General features: G+C 37.7%; 1 protein-coding gene across 1 annotated transcript; it reads left to right on the top strand.

Annotated features, from left to right (window-relative positions):
- The first annotated feature begins 7,124 nt into the window (after nucleotides 1-7,124).
- LOC128213362 (pancreatic triacylglycerol lipase-like) lies at nucleotides 7,125-16,003 on the top strand. Its single transcript, XM_052918992.1, has 11 exons — nucleotides 7,125-7,275; nucleotides 8,166-8,437; nucleotides 8,919-9,065; nucleotides 9,220-9,328; nucleotides 9,557-9,673; nucleotides 9,858-9,977; nucleotides 10,748-10,863; nucleotides 11,543-11,675; nucleotides 13,538-13,661; nucleotides 14,440-14,634; nucleotides 15,889-16,003. The coding sequence occupies exons 1-11, from the start codon at nucleotides 7,191-7,193 to the stop codon at nucleotides 15,956-15,958; spliced, it is 1,488 nt and encodes a 495-aa protein (XP_052774952.1). The 5' UTR covers nucleotides 7,125-7,190; the 3' UTR covers nucleotides 15,959-16,003.
- Nucleotides 16,004-17,532: the final 1,529 nt, after the last annotated feature.

The raw sequence follows: 17,532 nt of genomic DNA, 5'->3' as shown, positions 1-17,532 counted from the left end.
ACTCCCACAGATTGATCGTGTTGACAACTTTTGAATTTGTTGCCTTTGAATGAGCCAACATTTTGCGTAAATGTCTTAAAACTTGTGATATAAAACTGCTTATAAAAGATCAAATCGCAGCTTTTAATATTTACGCTCGAAAATTGATGTTTTATGGTTAAAAGCGTTACTAAGAAGGATTTGAAAGTACCGATGCCAAAATCAACTGATTCTGAGACAGAACATGAAACAGTTGTCAAATCGGTCAATCTGTTAGAGTGCAGCTTTAATTCATTCGTTGATTTCCAAACCACTGTTATTTGGTCATTGAGGAATTCGAATGGTAGCGTAAATTATTATTTTGCAAATCGTTATTGTTTACATTCACAATGATTCATCTTTTTCATATTTTCATCATATAAATTCCGAACGCGTCTGGACCAGCATGAGTCAACGTTGACCAACATAGTCAAAAAAGTACCATGAATAACTAAATAGGACTTTGCAGAAGTTTGTCTACAGGCCAAATCAGATAGCACGATATTATCTTCCTCGCTTTGATTTTCTTTACACTTTCTACCGAGATAACACGAGATAACACAAGTGTCTGCCTTTTAACGTTGAGTATAGTTTTCAATCATAACTGGTAACAGTTTTGTTTTGGGCTCCTCGGCTCTGAGTCATGGATAGGGCTCGTGTCAGGGCTATAGAATAAGACTATCAGTCATCTAAGGCATTGTGTGAGTAGCTAATGGGTAAAGGGCTTCATAATGACAGGGTTAAACGGAGCTTTGTTACCGTCGGGAGATAATTACAGCCTTTAAATGGCAATACAAGAGATATAAGGTCCTCACAGACATGTGGCTACATGTTGGATGTACTTATTAACCAAACCCATGAATTATCGCATATTTTAAGTAACAGTTTTATCGTTCTTATATCTAATATTTGTTCTTTAATGTGTGAAGTCTGGCCACCCAAATTACTCGTACTACCACGTCCTATATTAAGAGTTTAAACTGTTTCAAGTGCTTTTATATCCTTTTATGTCGTCTCCATTTCGTTCAGTCATCTTATACTTGACACCCTTCTTTCTCAATCATGCACTTTAAATCCAAATAAAAAACTTTACAAAAAATACGAATACATCTGACATTATTCTTTGCAATTCAAGTTCTAACAGTAACATTGGGCCGATTCTTCAGCGCTTTGTTAAAGTTAACAACGTGATTGACGTCTTTGATATTAAGTTCTAATCATTGCACGATGCTGTGCTCACATGCGTTATAATGAAGACGTACAGCTGAAACAGTTGTTTCAAGAATTGGTAGAAATACAGTAAATCACAAAGGTATCCAATGTACTTCCAGACCACTAACATATTTTAAAGATAACGACATTGAGGTTAACAAGCTCGGTCCAAACAAATGAATAATGAGTAATAGTGTGTCTTCCAAACTCGTTAAAGATTTAAGAGTCATTTCGTGTCAACCGTGAAAACCATTTTTATTGATAAATTTGAAAGCTCAAATAAGTATCAATATAGGTTAATATATAAGCAAACATTGGGCAGAGTGTATAGATCTTTGTTAAAGTTAACGTTGTTAACGTCATCGTTGTTAACTCCCAAAAGTGCGATGTTTTGATGGATAATGAATTTTACTAAAACAAGTACAACTGAAAGCTGTCTCAGGTCTTGTTAAAAATAACACATACCACATGTTTATTTTGGAAACTTTCAGAGACGTAATGATTTGAATAACGGACTCATTTTAAGACAATTTCATCGATTTCATTTTGAAATATTCCTACTCTGCATGTTCGACTTTTGTCTTTGTCATGGTTGTTTTTGGGCCTAACAGTACTGACTACACCCAGACTTCGAGTTGGTCTCTCTTAGGGTGTGGAAATTCACCCGTGGCAGTAAACCGAGCCTTATAATAGCGAAGGTACGTAATGGATACTATATAAATGTCATTTGTTTTTGCAATTCTAGATATCGGTTTGCTTTCCTGTATTTGACCAAAAACTGAAAGTTCAATAGCTCAATTATATATCTTATTTTATTGACACGTATGTAAACATTTTAATATACATGACCTTTTTCTGTATTCTCAGCACAGAACATCATAATAAATAGCCGTAGGGAGCGACAAGAAACACCAGCGGGTCATCTGATCAACCTGCGAACGATACATTATCGCTACATCAAGAATTTCATTCAAATATTACATTTATAAAAGTTACAAATTATATTGAACATTTTAATTGGAAAATCAAAATAACAGCATTTGAACTTACATACTAGTATACAACAACTACCTTGAAAATATGTTTTATTATTTTTCAACAGAAATCTCAATGTAAAAAAGTCATCGTTCGATGCACTGGAACCGGAATTTTCAGTATTTTTTAAAAAACAACAAAAAAACAACAACAACAACAACAACAACAACGTTTCTATGTTGTGTGTCTGCGGACGGATGGGTTTTAGGCTTCCCTAATGTTTTATCATTTGTACTTTTGTATACAAAGTATTTTTGGAATTTGATCAGTGAATGATGCATTCTGTATGATTCCCATGATCAACACACCAAAATACAAGTTTATTTTGAACTCAATTTGCAGTGGAAATCTATCTTATAATTGAAAATGGTCCAGATTGGACAAATAAAATGTGTACATTCTACATAGGATATCACTCATTTAGATTTCTTTCTTTTTAATGGGGAGGGGAGATTCGTTTCCAATGGTTTGCTTGCGCGCGGCTTTTATCTTTATTATATTAGTCCATTGGTTAATTGGTCAAACATTGATGATGATTAGTTCGGTTCCTTGTACATTGACATTAATAATCATTACTAAATTTCTGAATTCGAATATATTCATGTGCACGCATGTTTGACAAAGTACATTGAATGTATTATTTATAACTCTATAGCAATGTTTCACTTGTTAAAGATGCACTCTCACAGATTGACAGATTTGAAATTACTCTAGATTTTTGTCTTGGAATCAGCTTATTTTGGTAACAACGCCTTCAATTCAGTCTAATATGAAAACTCACAATATAACATATCTCAATTGTTAAGAAAACTACCGCTTTAGCTAAAAGGCATCACTTTTCGAACGTAAATATGAAAAACTGCGATCTGATTTTTTTGTCAGCATTCTTGTTTCGCTGGTGTGCAGATATTTACCCACGTATTTGCTCATTCCAAGAAAAGTTGTCAAACGGTCAATCTCTGAGACTACAGCTTTAAATGGACTCCCTCATGTTTTAGTAAAATGCATCTTATATTTTATGACGAAATGAACTGTGGCAAATCATTAGGAGTCTCAAAACTAAGATACTCAGACGGCATGAACCCTTCAACAAATGTTGATATTTGCTCAAATATTGTCTTTGAAGTCCTAAATGTTGAATAACGCGATTCATCAAAAGGCTTTAAGGTTTAGTTACCCTCATAATTGAGTATGAGTCCTTGTAGGCGTCAGGGTTTGTTGTCAGTTTTCTATTATATCCTCGACTCTACCGGCCACAGTTACTTGGTATTTGGACTGCATTTTTTGGCCAGTCGAGCGATTGGTCCGTAGGGTGATCTCTTGGACTGAGAATCATAAAAATGTGTTTTAGTACTCTATGATACACATAATAAACAAATAATCAACTTTTGGTCGTTTATTTTTATACATTAAATATTTTGAAATTTCATAATCATTCACAAGTTATAAAGGTTAGCAGATTTCGGGTTGAGACATATGTGTGAAAACGAGCTCAGATCTACAAGAATGTTTCGATAAAACAGCTGTATACGTCGCATGCATGTTCAGAAGGAAGTTATCTCCAAGTTGTAATCGCTCAACAAGCACAAACTAGACGCGTGGTCTCTATTTTCTTTAATAACTCTGCCAAGAATACTGTTTATATACCGACTCACAGATCTTCGCCAGTAATTTTGAGTATGCACAAGATCCGAACCCGGCATGCGCTTTTCGGCTATATGCGCGGACGGGTACCAGTCATGAGGTAAACATTACCCCGGTTCCCGTTCGCACGTAAAGTTGAAAAGCGCATGCCGGGTCCGGCCGGTGTGCATGGTCAAAATTACTGGCGAAGATTTGTGAGTCGGTAAAAAATAGTGTTCTTGGCAGAGTTGTCAAAGAAAATTGCGAAAACGCTACTATTTTGTGCTTGTTGAGCGATTGCACCTTGGAAATAACTTCCTTCTGAACATGCATGCGACGTATACAGTTGTTTTATCGAAAAATTCCTGTAGATCTGAGCTCGTTTCCACACACATGTCTCATCCGAAATCTGCTAACCTTCATAACTTGTGAATGATAAAGATTGTATGAAATTGTAAAAATATTTAATATGTAAAAATAAACGACAAAAATTTGATTATTTGTTTATTAATGTTATCATAGAGTACTAAAACACATTTTTTTTTATGATTCTCAGTCCAAGAGATCACCCTAGGGACCAATCGCTCGACTGGCCAAAGAATGCAGTCCAAATACCAAGTAACTGTGATAATTATTGCGAAAACTAAGTGGTAAACACGAAACAATTCGCGAACGCTATCAGGTTATCTTACGGCAGTAATATGCCACCATAGTTCTGCATAACCATGAAAAATGGTGCCAAAACATGAGCGAGACCCTTTAAGGTATTATATGAATCTATGTTACGATCAACAACCCAAGAGATTTATTTCCAATTTTATTTTTTTCGGTTAAAACGATTGTTTATGATGTTTAAATTTGACATGATTTGATTTTTTTTGCAAATGCCTCCATTGTTTCCTTTTCTTATCTACTTCACCAAAGCTTGTTTCATTTTTTCCATTGTTATGATCTGAGATAAAGTTAACGTTAGTTTTCTTTATGAATTTTGAATATCTATAAACATGTAATTGCCTATATTAACATTTTATCTGTCATTTCCGCAATTACAAAATATTCAGTTACAAAAGAAAACAACATTTATTTCTTTAATTTATCAATATTCTGACAATTTAATAAATCCTGATACAATTTTGATATTATACAAAAAAAGATTACGCATTGATTAAAGTTATAGACGTAAACACTTTCAATTTCATTTATATGTTTTTTTTTGAATGTTTTTGAAAGTAACACCCTAATTAAGCGTATTAGTGGTATAGAAGAGGTTAAGTTAAAGTTACAACTCTCTCGGTTGGTCTCACCATAGACCCCCTTTACGAAGATCTGTCAATTGATAATATACAGTCTTTGAAACAATGCATGTAAATGGTATGAAAGAAAGTAAGATTTATTTAAAACGGGCAACTATTTGAGGCCCATTTACGTCAATTTTGAAAAGAAAATTAAAGCAATTTGATTAAATTCGATTCAAAATTATACATTACTCAAATATGAAACTATTATTTTTGACGTTTTAGTTTAATAATCAGATGATAAAAGTGTTAAAATAAATACAAACTATGCATTTTGTTTGTCACAAATAAGCTACAGATATTAATCAATTCATACAAAGATTTTATGATTAAAATGCATTTTTCATTTCATTTTAATCGTGACATGTAATAACAATGAAGGGTCTTAATCGCAGCTATTTATTAATGCGATCATAAATTAAATACCATACGCTTTTAACTTTGAAACCACTATTGAACTGCTAAAGTTAATAACAGTCTTTCTATAATAATATATATTTCCTTGAAAACTGTGTGTTTTTATTTCTAGTTTAGATTAAAGCATTGACTATGTCGGGCTGAGATTGGTCTAGTGGTTCAAGAGGTTGTGGGTTTGATCCCAACAAGGATGAGATTGGTCAAGTGGTTCAAGAGGTTGTGGGTTCGATCCCAGATCCAAACAAGGATGAGATTGGTCTAGTGGTTCAAGAGGTTGTGGGTTCGATCCCAGATCCCAACAAGGATGAGATTGGTCTAGTGGTTCAAGAGGTTGTGGGTTCGATCCCAGATCCCAACAAGGATGAGATTGGTCTAGTGGTTCAAGAGGTTGTGGGTTCGATCCCAGATCCCAACAAGGATGAGATTGGTCAAGTGGTTCAAGAGGTTGTGGGTTCGATCCCAGATCCCAACAAGGATGAGATTGGTCTAGTGGTTCAAGAGGTTGTGGGTTCGATCCCAGATCCCAACAAGGATGAGATTGGTCTAGTGGTATAAGTGTCCGCCTCACACCCAAGAGATTGTGGGTTCGATCTATATCACGGTAATTTTTTTCTAGTGGTTTAGGTGTTCACCTTTCATTCAAGAGATTGTGGGTTCGATCCAAACCAAGTGAACTTATTTAAAGCTCCTACAGTGTGACACCTACCTGCCCAGAAAACGGATTATATATCAACTTTCTTCACAGTAAAGCTAGACGACACTAAATCATTTGTTTTTTTTTGTTTTGATCATTAAAGTCAAATGAGTTATACGAAAATGCATTTGATTTGAAAAAAATGGCATTAATCTATATTGTGTGCCTTCAAGATTTACTGATTCCAAAGGATCAGAAATTAATCAACTTCGCTTTGGACGTCGAAATTGTAATAAGCGACTCCGGAAGAACCTCATAGAATCTCATTCATACTTATAACTTATATTATTTCGGTTCAGTGACCTATCGGTTTAGGGTCGGCCAAAGGTCTACCAATTGTAACACTTTCAACGTGTTCACTGTCACCAAATCCTGAAATATTCAATGCCCAGGGTGTAAATAGATACATTAACATAGGTGGGTACCCGGTGAATGCTCCCCAGGAGAGCAATGCTAATAATTGTCACTGGGGGTATAACTTTTAGGCGAAAGTCTGAAACATTTCTCGAAAACAATACGAGCTTAGCGCAATCTGTCATTGGATCTGACTGTTATTGAATGGCGAACTTTTAGGGCAATGAGTGTACTTTGTCGAACTACTAGTTCAACCAACTTTTAACTTTGATGTATTCTGTGCACGCTTAAGTCATGATGTCTACGAACATTATTTAACGTTGCCCAAGTTTGGCACATCAGTGCACTTGTATCAAATTATATTCACACGCAGGTGAGTTTTTGTATTGTCATTCTTCCTTTTAGACCTTCCTTATCAATTAACGGCTATATACATAAGTGAACTGGTGTAAAATCGAGGACACCACGATAGGTCAATTTGTTCTCTGTTTCATTGTCAGTCTTGATTCCACAAGGCTGGCACGTCACAGGTCGGAGCCAGCATGGAAGTAAAGACCTTCCTCGTGGTGATCCTTACCGTGTTCGCTGTCGAGGCCAAATCTGTACCAGAACGAAGGGCAGAGAAGAGTAAGTTATCACGAGTTTAGTAAACAAACTTACATGTTGTGATGTCTTGATCTGAATGGTATAATTGAACATTTCTGAATGTTAGAGGCGTGATGTCTTTTTCTGTAATAAGGATAAGTGTGTATAGTTTGGTATTTACTATTGAAGTACAAAAGCCACTAGCGGATTCAGTGGGGATAGGGGGGAGGGGGTGAGGGGGCGAGGTGCGCATCCGGATTCAGTGGGGAGGGGGGAGGGGGGCGAAGTGCGTACCCGGCGCCCCCCAACCCCCTCTAAAATCGTCCAAGTTTACTTTTCATGTCCATATCAGAGAAAAACAGTAATAAATAACGCTCAACATGCACCGTTTCGGACCTGATATTAAAAATACGGGGGAATACCTACAAATCCCCCTTTCAACATTTTAAAGCTGCACGCTCCAAATTGATTGTCTAGACAACTTTTACATTTTTATTTATGGAACAAGCTAATTTTTGCGAAAACGTATGGAAACCTGCTGACAAAAAATAGATCGCATGTTTTTATACTTATGATATAAAAAAGTGATGTTTTGTGAATTTCTCTAAAAGCGTTAGTTATGCCACTAGTTTTCTGATATTTACGCAAAAATGGCACACTCCAAGACAAAAAAAGTTGGCAAAACGGTAAATGTGTGAGTGCAGCTTTAAACTATTTAAATTTCAGTTCTTTGGGAGTGGCGCATATGTCAAAAGGCTGCGCCCCACCCCCATCTCCCTCTCAGTGAGCAAATATGCACGTTTTTGTCGACAAAAATAATCAATCAACGACTTAATTTATATGATGATTCTGTCATGTAAAGAAAAGTGCAGACAACTGATTCGAATACATAAATGCCATCACCAGAGGTATTTCATAATTTTAAATTACAGGGTCCTCGATATGTTACGGTGATATTGGATGCTTTAGTACAGGCGGCGCCTTTACAAGCCTCTACCGACCCCTGAGCATAACACCACAGTCCCCACAATCTGTCAACCCCCGCTTCCTGTTGTTTACGCGCCAAAATCCCGCAACCGGAAGCCACCAGTTCTTGGCTTACACAAACACGGCCGGGATTCAGGAGTCAAATTTCAAGGGATCGAGGCCGACAAAAGTAGTCAGCCATGGTTTCCTGGAGAATGGTTTTGCTGATTGGTTAATGGTAAACGCAAACAAATTTTCACTTTCGAAAAAGGCGAACCATTGTGCGATCTTTATATTGACAATCTAGATTTTTCTATTAAGAAGCAAAAATAGCTACATGCCATTTGATTCTACCAAAAACAGTGTCTGAAACTAGTAGCGTTCTATACTACTTGACATATGGATATGAGGATGTCCGGTTAGCGCACTGGTTAGAACTCACTTTTCACCTTGGTTCTATTACCGTCCTGGGCGCATTAGAGCTTAGGTTGTAATCACTAATCCGGACAAGTGGGTTTCCTAGCTCCGGGTACTCCGGTATCCCCACACAACACAAAACCACACTCTCGCTTAAACTCGTGCCAACGAGAGTGATTAATATAATGTTGTAATAACATGTTTCACAATCGCTGTAAAATGAATAAGTTAAAACTAGTTGTATGTGAACGCAATTCTACAACTCGATTTTGTAACTAGGGATACCGTTTACTTTCCAATAGAAAATGAAGGACGAGCTATTGAAGAATGGAGACTACAATGTTATCCTCTTGGACTGGGGTGGTGGTTCCGGTATTCCGTACACACAGGCCACCGCCAACACCAGGGTCGTTGGCGCGGTCCTTGCAAAACTTATCGAAGCGCTTCAGGTATGCAGACCTGTCAAGTATATGTTTTTCTTCGAATGTCAGTCAACTTTCTGTATGAACAAACACTTCGTGAACTTAATTTTCAAATGTTTGGTCAGGCAGAAAATAGATATAAACATCCTGTTTTTGGCTATTAGTCTGGTGTTCATTTCAGACCGTAGCGTCTGCTCGGGCCGAAGATTTCCACCTGATTGGCCACAGTCTTGGCGCCCATATATGCGGTTACGCAGGAGAAAGGACACCCAATCTTGGTAGAATCTCAGGTATAAAAGGAACCAATGATATATATGACACAAAGAACGATTAAAAAAACGCATAATTAAACAGCAGGTCATTCATTGGGAGAAGATTAATCGGGTGGCTGAAGTGCCATAAATAAACTGAAAAAAACACCGATGTATTTCTCTTTGGAAAGTTTTTTTTCCCTCAAATTATGATTGAATTTAATATATACCATTAAAACTAAATATGCCTTCCTCATACTTTGGCAGGGTTGGATCCCGCTGATCCCTATTTCCAGTACACCGACAAGACAGTGCGTCTCGACCCAAGTGACGCCACGTTTGTGGACGTCATGCACACCAATGGGGCAAGCATTCTCACGCTAGGTAGGATGGTACGATTGCTCATTAAACAAAATATAGATCAAACTTTCATATGCCAATATAAATGTATTGAATTTGGGAAGCTTCAGAAACAAATTATGACCCTAACGGTATTACAAAACACATTGATAAATTTGTAAGTCGCTGTAAATGTTTTCTGTTATATATGTATGACTTTGTTCGCCAGGTTACGGTATGAAGCAGCCGTGTGGTCATGTGGACTACTTTCCGAACGAGGGGCTCAACCAGCCGGGATGTGACGCCAGCCCAGTCACCAAACTGCTGACAGAGGGAGACATCTATAATGGCGAGTTTGCCTTCAAGACCAAGAATTCTCTGTTATGGGATAACTTCTTTTTTCCTCTCCTGATTAAAAGTGGCTTTTCGCAGAAGTCTCGAATAGAAGGGACATGCTATCTCACCTGTAATATGATGTCATCCATTCCTAGATGTAATTGTAACAAATACTTAAAGTTTAGTAAGGCAGTTCAAATATAACCACAAATCGTCAGAAGGTGACTTTCAAAATGAAACGGAACGTCATTTCGGAAATGACGTCGTTTAAATTGTGTCCCAGCCCTGTGAGCCCCGATGTTTGAATTGTGTCCCAGCCCTGTGTGCCCCGACATTTGAATTGTGTCCCAGCCCTGTGTGCCCCGACGTTTGAATTGTGTTCCAGCCCTGTGTGCCCCGACGTTTGAATTGTGTCCCAGCCCTGTGTACCCCGACGTTTGAATTGTGTCCCAGCCCTGTGTGCCCCGACGTTTAAATTGTGTCCCAGCCCTGTTTGCCCCGACGATTGAATTGTGTCCCAGCCCTGTGTGCCCCGACGTTTAAATTGTGTCCGAGCCCTGTTTGTCCCGACGTTTGAATTGTGTCCCAGCCCTGTGTGCCCCGACGTTTAAATTGTGTCCCAGCCCTGTGTGCCCCGACGTTTGAATTGTGTCCCAGCCCTGTGTGTCCCGACGTTTGAATTTGTACGTGAGAGCGGGATAAAATTTCGAAAAAAATGCAAAATAAATATCTACACAGCGCCAGAAAGCATAGCATACATTAATGTGTTTGTAATTGTTGTAGGAGGTAAGCAAATTGTTGCTTGCAGCCATCTGAGAGCCCACGACTATTTCACGGAGTCCATCAACAGTCCATGTCAGTTCAGCGGCTATTCGTGCCAGGACTACGCAAACTTTAAAGTAAAGCACCATTTTATTAAAGGTTAAAGATGCACCTTTAAGTTATCAAAATTAGTTAATACACTGCTCAGGCATTCGGCACTCCTCGGCCATTTCGAGTTCCGAATGTCTGCGCAGGGATAAGCAGTTTTGACATTTACAGATTCTAGCCGTCGATAGTGTTATTTTTGTTTGACAACATGTTCGGTGCAATGCATTATCTAGCAGGCTTTTCCCGAGTTCCAGTGAGTTGGTTATAAAGAACAACGGTCTGATATTCACTACGCATTTTTGTCCATAATACCATTGTATTTTGTAAAAGACCGTAAAGTATAACATTATTACAACAACACCTTGACTAGAACAATCGGAACACCTCGGTCATTTTCAATCGAAAACAACCTCGGATGAATATGGACGGTCAACAATGTCAGAATTCTTTACATTTAACTACGCTGCAAGTAGATCGTGTAGTAATTTCAATTTTGCAATTAAATGTATAGAACTTACTTTTAGAAATATGAATTATGTATGCAAAATACACTTCACTGGGAATCTACTTAAAATAGTAACACAAACAACACGTTAAAACAAAATATTTTGCGAACTACTTCCACTGATGTACCGGCATACATCCGAGGCTGTTTTCGATGAAAAATGACCGAGGAGTTCCGATTGTGACTACAAATGCCTGTTCCAGCGTGGTATGTGCATGCCCTGTTCCGGTGGCGGTTGTGGCTACATGGGTTTCCATGCCGACCGTGCAAAACCTTCCCAAGGAGTCATCCATAAGCAGTACTACTTGGAGACTGGCAATACAGCGCCTTACTGCCGTAAGTTGCAGATATGACCATTAGAATACACGTCAAGATGTAGCAAAATGTAGGCATTGCTACCACTTGCACCAAGCGCCACAAAGAAAGAGAAACCAGCAACGAACTGGAAACAACAAAACTTATTTTCTTCTAGTTTAAAGAAAGAAATTTTAAAGGAGTTATGCTTATCTTTTAATGTAAAGAGTTAAGAATACTGTCAAAAGTTCTTCACAGCTCCTGGTATTTTTAATGTTTTTTATAGAAAAGATCCCCAAGATCAGAGAACTTTGTCCTTATATAACAAACTAATATGTCCCAGAACATATTGGAAATTCTTAAAGAACTTTCTTTCAAATCCTATAAGAATCTTGTTTGTTCTAAAACTTGAATACATGGCATAAATAGTCATTGGTAGAACATTCTTAACAAATCCTGATTGTTATATTCTTAAACTTTCATAGGAGAAAAACATCTCAAGCTCAAACTTAAACCCAGGCAATTAAACATTGAAAAACTAAATTTAGAATACATATTCATGTAACAGTATATCATAAAACGTATATTTTAAACCGAATGACATAAACGGCAGACTTATGGGGATATATTCAAAATAGTTTTTATCCTCACCCCTGGATATGCCTCAGTGATTCCATTAGTCTATTGGCCAGTTATTTCTGCAGTCCAATCAAAACACCCAGATTAAAATTTTAAAAATCTTAAATTTAAGATCGAATTCAGTGGTGGCGGATCCCTGGTCTAGTGGTAACACACTTGACTATCAATCCAGTGGTCGCAGGTTCGATTCCCCGTCGTATCACTAAAAAGTACAAATCATCTTCCGGGAGGGACGTTAAATGGGGGTCCCGTGTGACAGTGCTATACACTGGTGCACGTTAAAGACCAAGGGTTACATTTTGTCTGTACACTATGCTCCAACAACCTAAATGACTAACAATCTAAACGGAGCCATTGCCGAATGGACAAGGCCCGAGTGCGAGTATAAATAAGCTAACCCACCACCTACCTCAAATTAAGTTTGTTACCGGATATTGCCCATGATCTATATACATTTGTTCTGTCAGGGTATCATTGTTTGTTACCGGATATTGCCCATGATCTATATACATTTGTTCTGTCAGGGTATCATTGTTTGTTACCGGATATTGCCCATGATCTATATACATTTGTTCTGTCAGGGTATCATTGTTTGTTACTGGATATTGCCCATGATCTATATACATTTGTTCTGTCAGGGTATCATTGTTTGTTACTGGATATTGCCCATGATCTATATACATTTGTTCTGTCAGGGTATCATTGTTTGTTACCGGATATTGCCCATGCTCTATATACATTTGTTCTGTCAGGGTATCATTGTTTGTTACCGGATATTGCCCATGCTCTTTATACATTTGTTCTGTCAGGGTATCATTGTTTGTTACTGGATATTGCCCATGCTCTATATACATTTGTTCTGTCAGGGTATCATTGTTTGTTACCGGATATTGCCCATGCTCTTTATACATTTGTTCTGTCAGGGTATCATTGTTTGTTACCGGATATTGCCCATGCTCTATATACATTTGTTCTGTCAGGGTATCATTGTTTGTTACCGGATATTGCCCATGATCTATATACATTTGTTCTGTCAGGGTATCATTGTTTGTTACCGGATATTGCCCATGCTCTTTATACATTTGTTCTGTCAGGGTATCATTGTTTGTTACCGGATATTGCCCATGCTCTATATACATTTGTTCTGTCAGGGTATCATTGTTTGTTACTGGACATTGCCCATGCTCTTTATACATTTGTTCTGTCAGGGTATCATTGTTTGTTACTGGATATGGCCCATGCTCTATATACATTTTGTCTGTCAGGGTACCATTACCAGATAAACGTAGCGTTTGGAAGTCTTCCCTCTGCAAAAATCGAACAGGGAACAGTGACTATGAATCTGATTGGTTCCAAGGGACAGACCGGCGATCAATTGCTTACACACGAGTAAGTGCCTCAAAACATTGTTTTAATGTAAATACTTTCGTTTTAAAAAAGTTTAAAGCTGCACTCTCACAGATTGACCGCTTTGATAACTCTATAATTTTTTGTCTAGGAATGAGCAAATGCGGAAATGTCTAAAAACTGTTGATATTAGACTGCTGATAAAATATCATATCGCAGATTTTAATATTTACACTGGAAATTTGATGATTTATGGTTAAAAGCATTACTTGCTCTTAAAGTAATATTAAGTTTTCCAAACAACTGAGATCTATTCGATTGTGAGTTAGCTTATATGGCTGAATTGAAAACATTGTTGCCAAAATCAGCTGATTCTGAGACAAAAAATGAAAACAGTTGTCAACTCGGCCAATCTGTGAGGAAGCAGCTTTAAGTTTACCTCTGCTATTATATGTCACAGGCTCGAAATAGTATGCGACCCGTCCGGGTATCGAAACCGGGAGCACTTGCATGTAAGAAGGCAGTTCTAGCAACTGTCATAACCGGCCCGGATAACTCACAATGACTCTTTCACCCGTGAGTGTCAGTACCGAGTCATGCCCCTCCCCCCCCCCCCCTCACACACACTCCAATTAAACGCCAAAACAAACCGGACTCTCTTTAATTCTGGGAGTGTGTTAGCTCCCAAATTCCGCTGGCAGTGCCTCGCCCGGAATCCAAGTGTTCTACCAACTGAGCTAACAAAAGTTGCATTTAAAGCATTTGATAAATGTGTGGGTTAAATGTGCGTGCTCCAAACTATACATCGTTTGAATTGCAGCCCAATAGATATTCATGAAGGCCACACGTACGGATTTATGGCAACATCACCCCACGACGTTGGTGACATCTCACAAGTGACGTTTAGCTGGACTCTTGACTCTCATTGGTACAATCCCCTCTCATGGAGTCTTCTCACGCGCCACTCCATCCACGTCAGTTCCATTGACGTCACCAGTGGCGTCACAAACACAAAGTATGCGTACATAACTTTCTTTTATTAACAATAAGATATAAGCACGCATTCAAAAACGAGCTAAATTATGACTTATTTGCTGTGTATACAAATCCAAGTCGTATATACAAAAGATAAACGACATTTTGTAATTCGAGTTTAAAAATGTTTTAAAAGAGCACAATATATGTTGATGCATTTGTTTTTAGTTATCATGCATTATCATGTTAAACTTATTTGACTTAAATGATAAAAAATCGTATGGTTTGAGAACAGATAAAAACATCATTACGAAGACTGCTTTTATATCATTATTAATATAAGAAATGCATTAATAAAAAATATATCATTACAAATGTCGTTATATCCTCAACTGCGTCTGTTAATATCAGAAATGTCTTTCTCCCACCTCAGATAGGCAGATCCAATAAATGAACCATGCTACAAATTCTTATCTTGCCCACGGGCGAAGATAAAATGCCCGTATGGAACTCATTTTTAATGGTCACCACATTGTAATTCCCTCCCTTGTTAAAGACTGTCGTCTGTAGCATCATGGAAACCTTGTCTTGTGGCAATATTTAGAACGCTAAATAATTATTTCTCACTTCAAATGTCACCATAAAACAGTTTTTACGCACCTTTCAAGAAATAATATTTTACTCTCCTTAGAACTATTTAAAGACCGATTTGACTATTAACATAATCTGAATCACTGCGCGCATATCCATGACTACCACGAATTATCGCATATCCAATTTCTTTTATTTCACTACGCACAGAATAGTTCAAGCAAAAAATGCATTTTTACTTAATTTTGTTAAACTGAGGTGGGAGAAAAAGCATCTACCATAGCCGCACGTGTAAGATAGGTTCATCCCGACCCTCGCGCACGGTATTTGCGAAAACCCGGTAAACCTCGTTTCCGCAAAACACCCTACGCTCGGAACGGCATGAACCTTTCTTACACTCTCGGCCATGGAAGATACTTATAGTCTCTCCTACATCAAATCAAGGCGACTTAAAGACGAACACTATCGCGCTCATAGCTATATAGTAAAATATCCCATTTTTGAAAGGATTTTTTTCAAATGAGTTTAACATAATAATGCATTGAAATTAAAAACAATGCACCTACCAATAGTTATGCCCTTTTTATGATTTATAATAGCATAATCAAAGTTTTGATCATAGGGAGTATTAGTATTCATTATTTGTCTTTTTCGATATGATAGTATTAATAATTAATTTGATGAAAATTTAATTCCTTTTCAGGAAAAGATTTTGTGGGTTTAACGAGGCAATCGGCAGTCAGATTTCGAAAACTGTTTCACGAACCTGTTAATATTGTTGAAACACACTTTAAGGAGTCATTAAAAAGGAAACCGAATATGTTACCTTTATTATGAACCCGTAAAAAGAATTACATTCTATAACAAATTAACGAAACGAAAGGAAACTATATGACTATAAGAACCATTACTTTTAGTTATATTTTTTGAATGAATCTCGTCTGATAAGCACACTCGCTTCTGGTCTCGACGACCTGGATTCGATTTTCGGCTAGGGCATATTTGAGTTTGGTTTGTGGTCACCAAGCCGGACAATAGGGATTCCGCCGGGTTCTCTCCGCCACAAGATCACACTCTCGCGTGAAATCGTGCGAACGAGAGTGGTTAATTTATTGTTGTAATAACTTGTTGAAAATGTTGACAAATATATAAGTTTAAACTTAAATATTATTCCATCAAAGGGTATAAGTGGACCATAGAACTGCACGCATGTGCAAATTAGTGTTTGACAACTTCAATATTAAAATGTATTAAGTTTAATTTTGCTTGAGCTATTTACAAGCTTTGGTGACCAATTTAAGTGGAATTAGGGGCAAACGTCAAATAGGGGACTCATTATTTTAGTTTAGTAAAGTGGCATTTCAGTTAAGCTGAATATAGGTACCTATAATGTACGGTTAGCGCAGTGGTTAGCGCACTCGCTTCTCACCAAGGCGACCCGGGTTCGATTCCCGGCTTTGGCACATGTGAGTTTGGTTTGTGGTCACCAAGCCGGACAAGTGAGTTTTCTCCGGGTTTTACGGTTTCCCCCACAACGTAAGATCACACTTTCGCGTAATTCGTGCCAACGAGAGTGATTAATATAATGTTGTAATAACTTGTTTCACAATCATTGTAAAATAAATATGTTTAAACGGAACATGGTCAAATAGCCCCCAAGTCAAATAGCCCCCAAGTCAAAAAGCCCCCATTTTGGTCAAATAGCCCCCACACTTTGGTCAAATAGCCCCCACTGCGAAAAATTTGTCAGCAATCTTTTATCATTGATTTGCAGATATTTACGCAAAAAATGCTCTTTTCAAGACAAAAAATAAAAAAGTTGTAAAAACGGTAAATCTGTGAAAGTGCAGCTTTAAAAACATTGAGTTATACCCAATTTCATGTTATGCTGTAGAATATTTTTTCTTTGGAATATTGGCCAAAGTTTTTAATCCACATTTTCTATGAGAGAATGCACTTTTTAATATGAGTTTAGATTGAGATTGAGATTTGACTTGAGTATTTTCGTCTTATTGGGCCGGCTTTTTGAGTTGAATTCAAATTGTGTTAAAACTTGCCGATTGTGTCATTGACCTTGATCAATGTAGGGGAAACTACCGGCAAATGGTAATGTTCATTCAGTGGTTGAGTTACTGAACGTTACCGTTTAATCTGAAATATGTTTTGCGATCAATAATTAGATACACATATGATTAACTTAATGTACAAGTCAATTGTAACCACGCCCCCCCCCCCAGGTCCGGGTGTATACCGGGGATAGCCGGGGAAATGGGCCGTGGTTTTACCTTTCAGGTGGCCCCGCAGTGCCGGGTGAATGCGGTGGTTTTGTCTTCGCTTTAAATATAGC

The sequence above is a fragment of the Mya arenaria genome, chromosome 13, assembly GCF_026914265.1.
Source record: "Mya arenaria isolate MELC-2E11 chromosome 13, ASM2691426v1".
Classification (NCBI taxonomy): domain Eukaryota; kingdom Metazoa; phylum Mollusca; class Bivalvia; order Myida; family Myidae; genus Mya; species Mya arenaria.
This window is presented reverse-complemented; position numbering and strand designations above follow the sequence as displayed.

Bases quoted from the DNA above. Each gene is read 5' to 3' on its own strand.
- LOC128213362 (XM_052918992.1), top strand. From the start codon at position 7,191: ATGGAAGTAAAGACCTTCCTCGTGGTGATCCTTACCGTGTTCGCTGTC. The intron at 9,978-10,747 runs GCGAGTTTGCCT...TAATTGTTGTAG, and splicing joins AGAGGGAGACATCTATAATG to GAGGTAAGCAAATTGTTGCT. The intron at 13,662-14,439 runs GTAAGTGCCTCA...TTTGAATTGCAG, and splicing joins GATCAATTGCTTACACACGA to CCCAATAGATATTCATGAAG.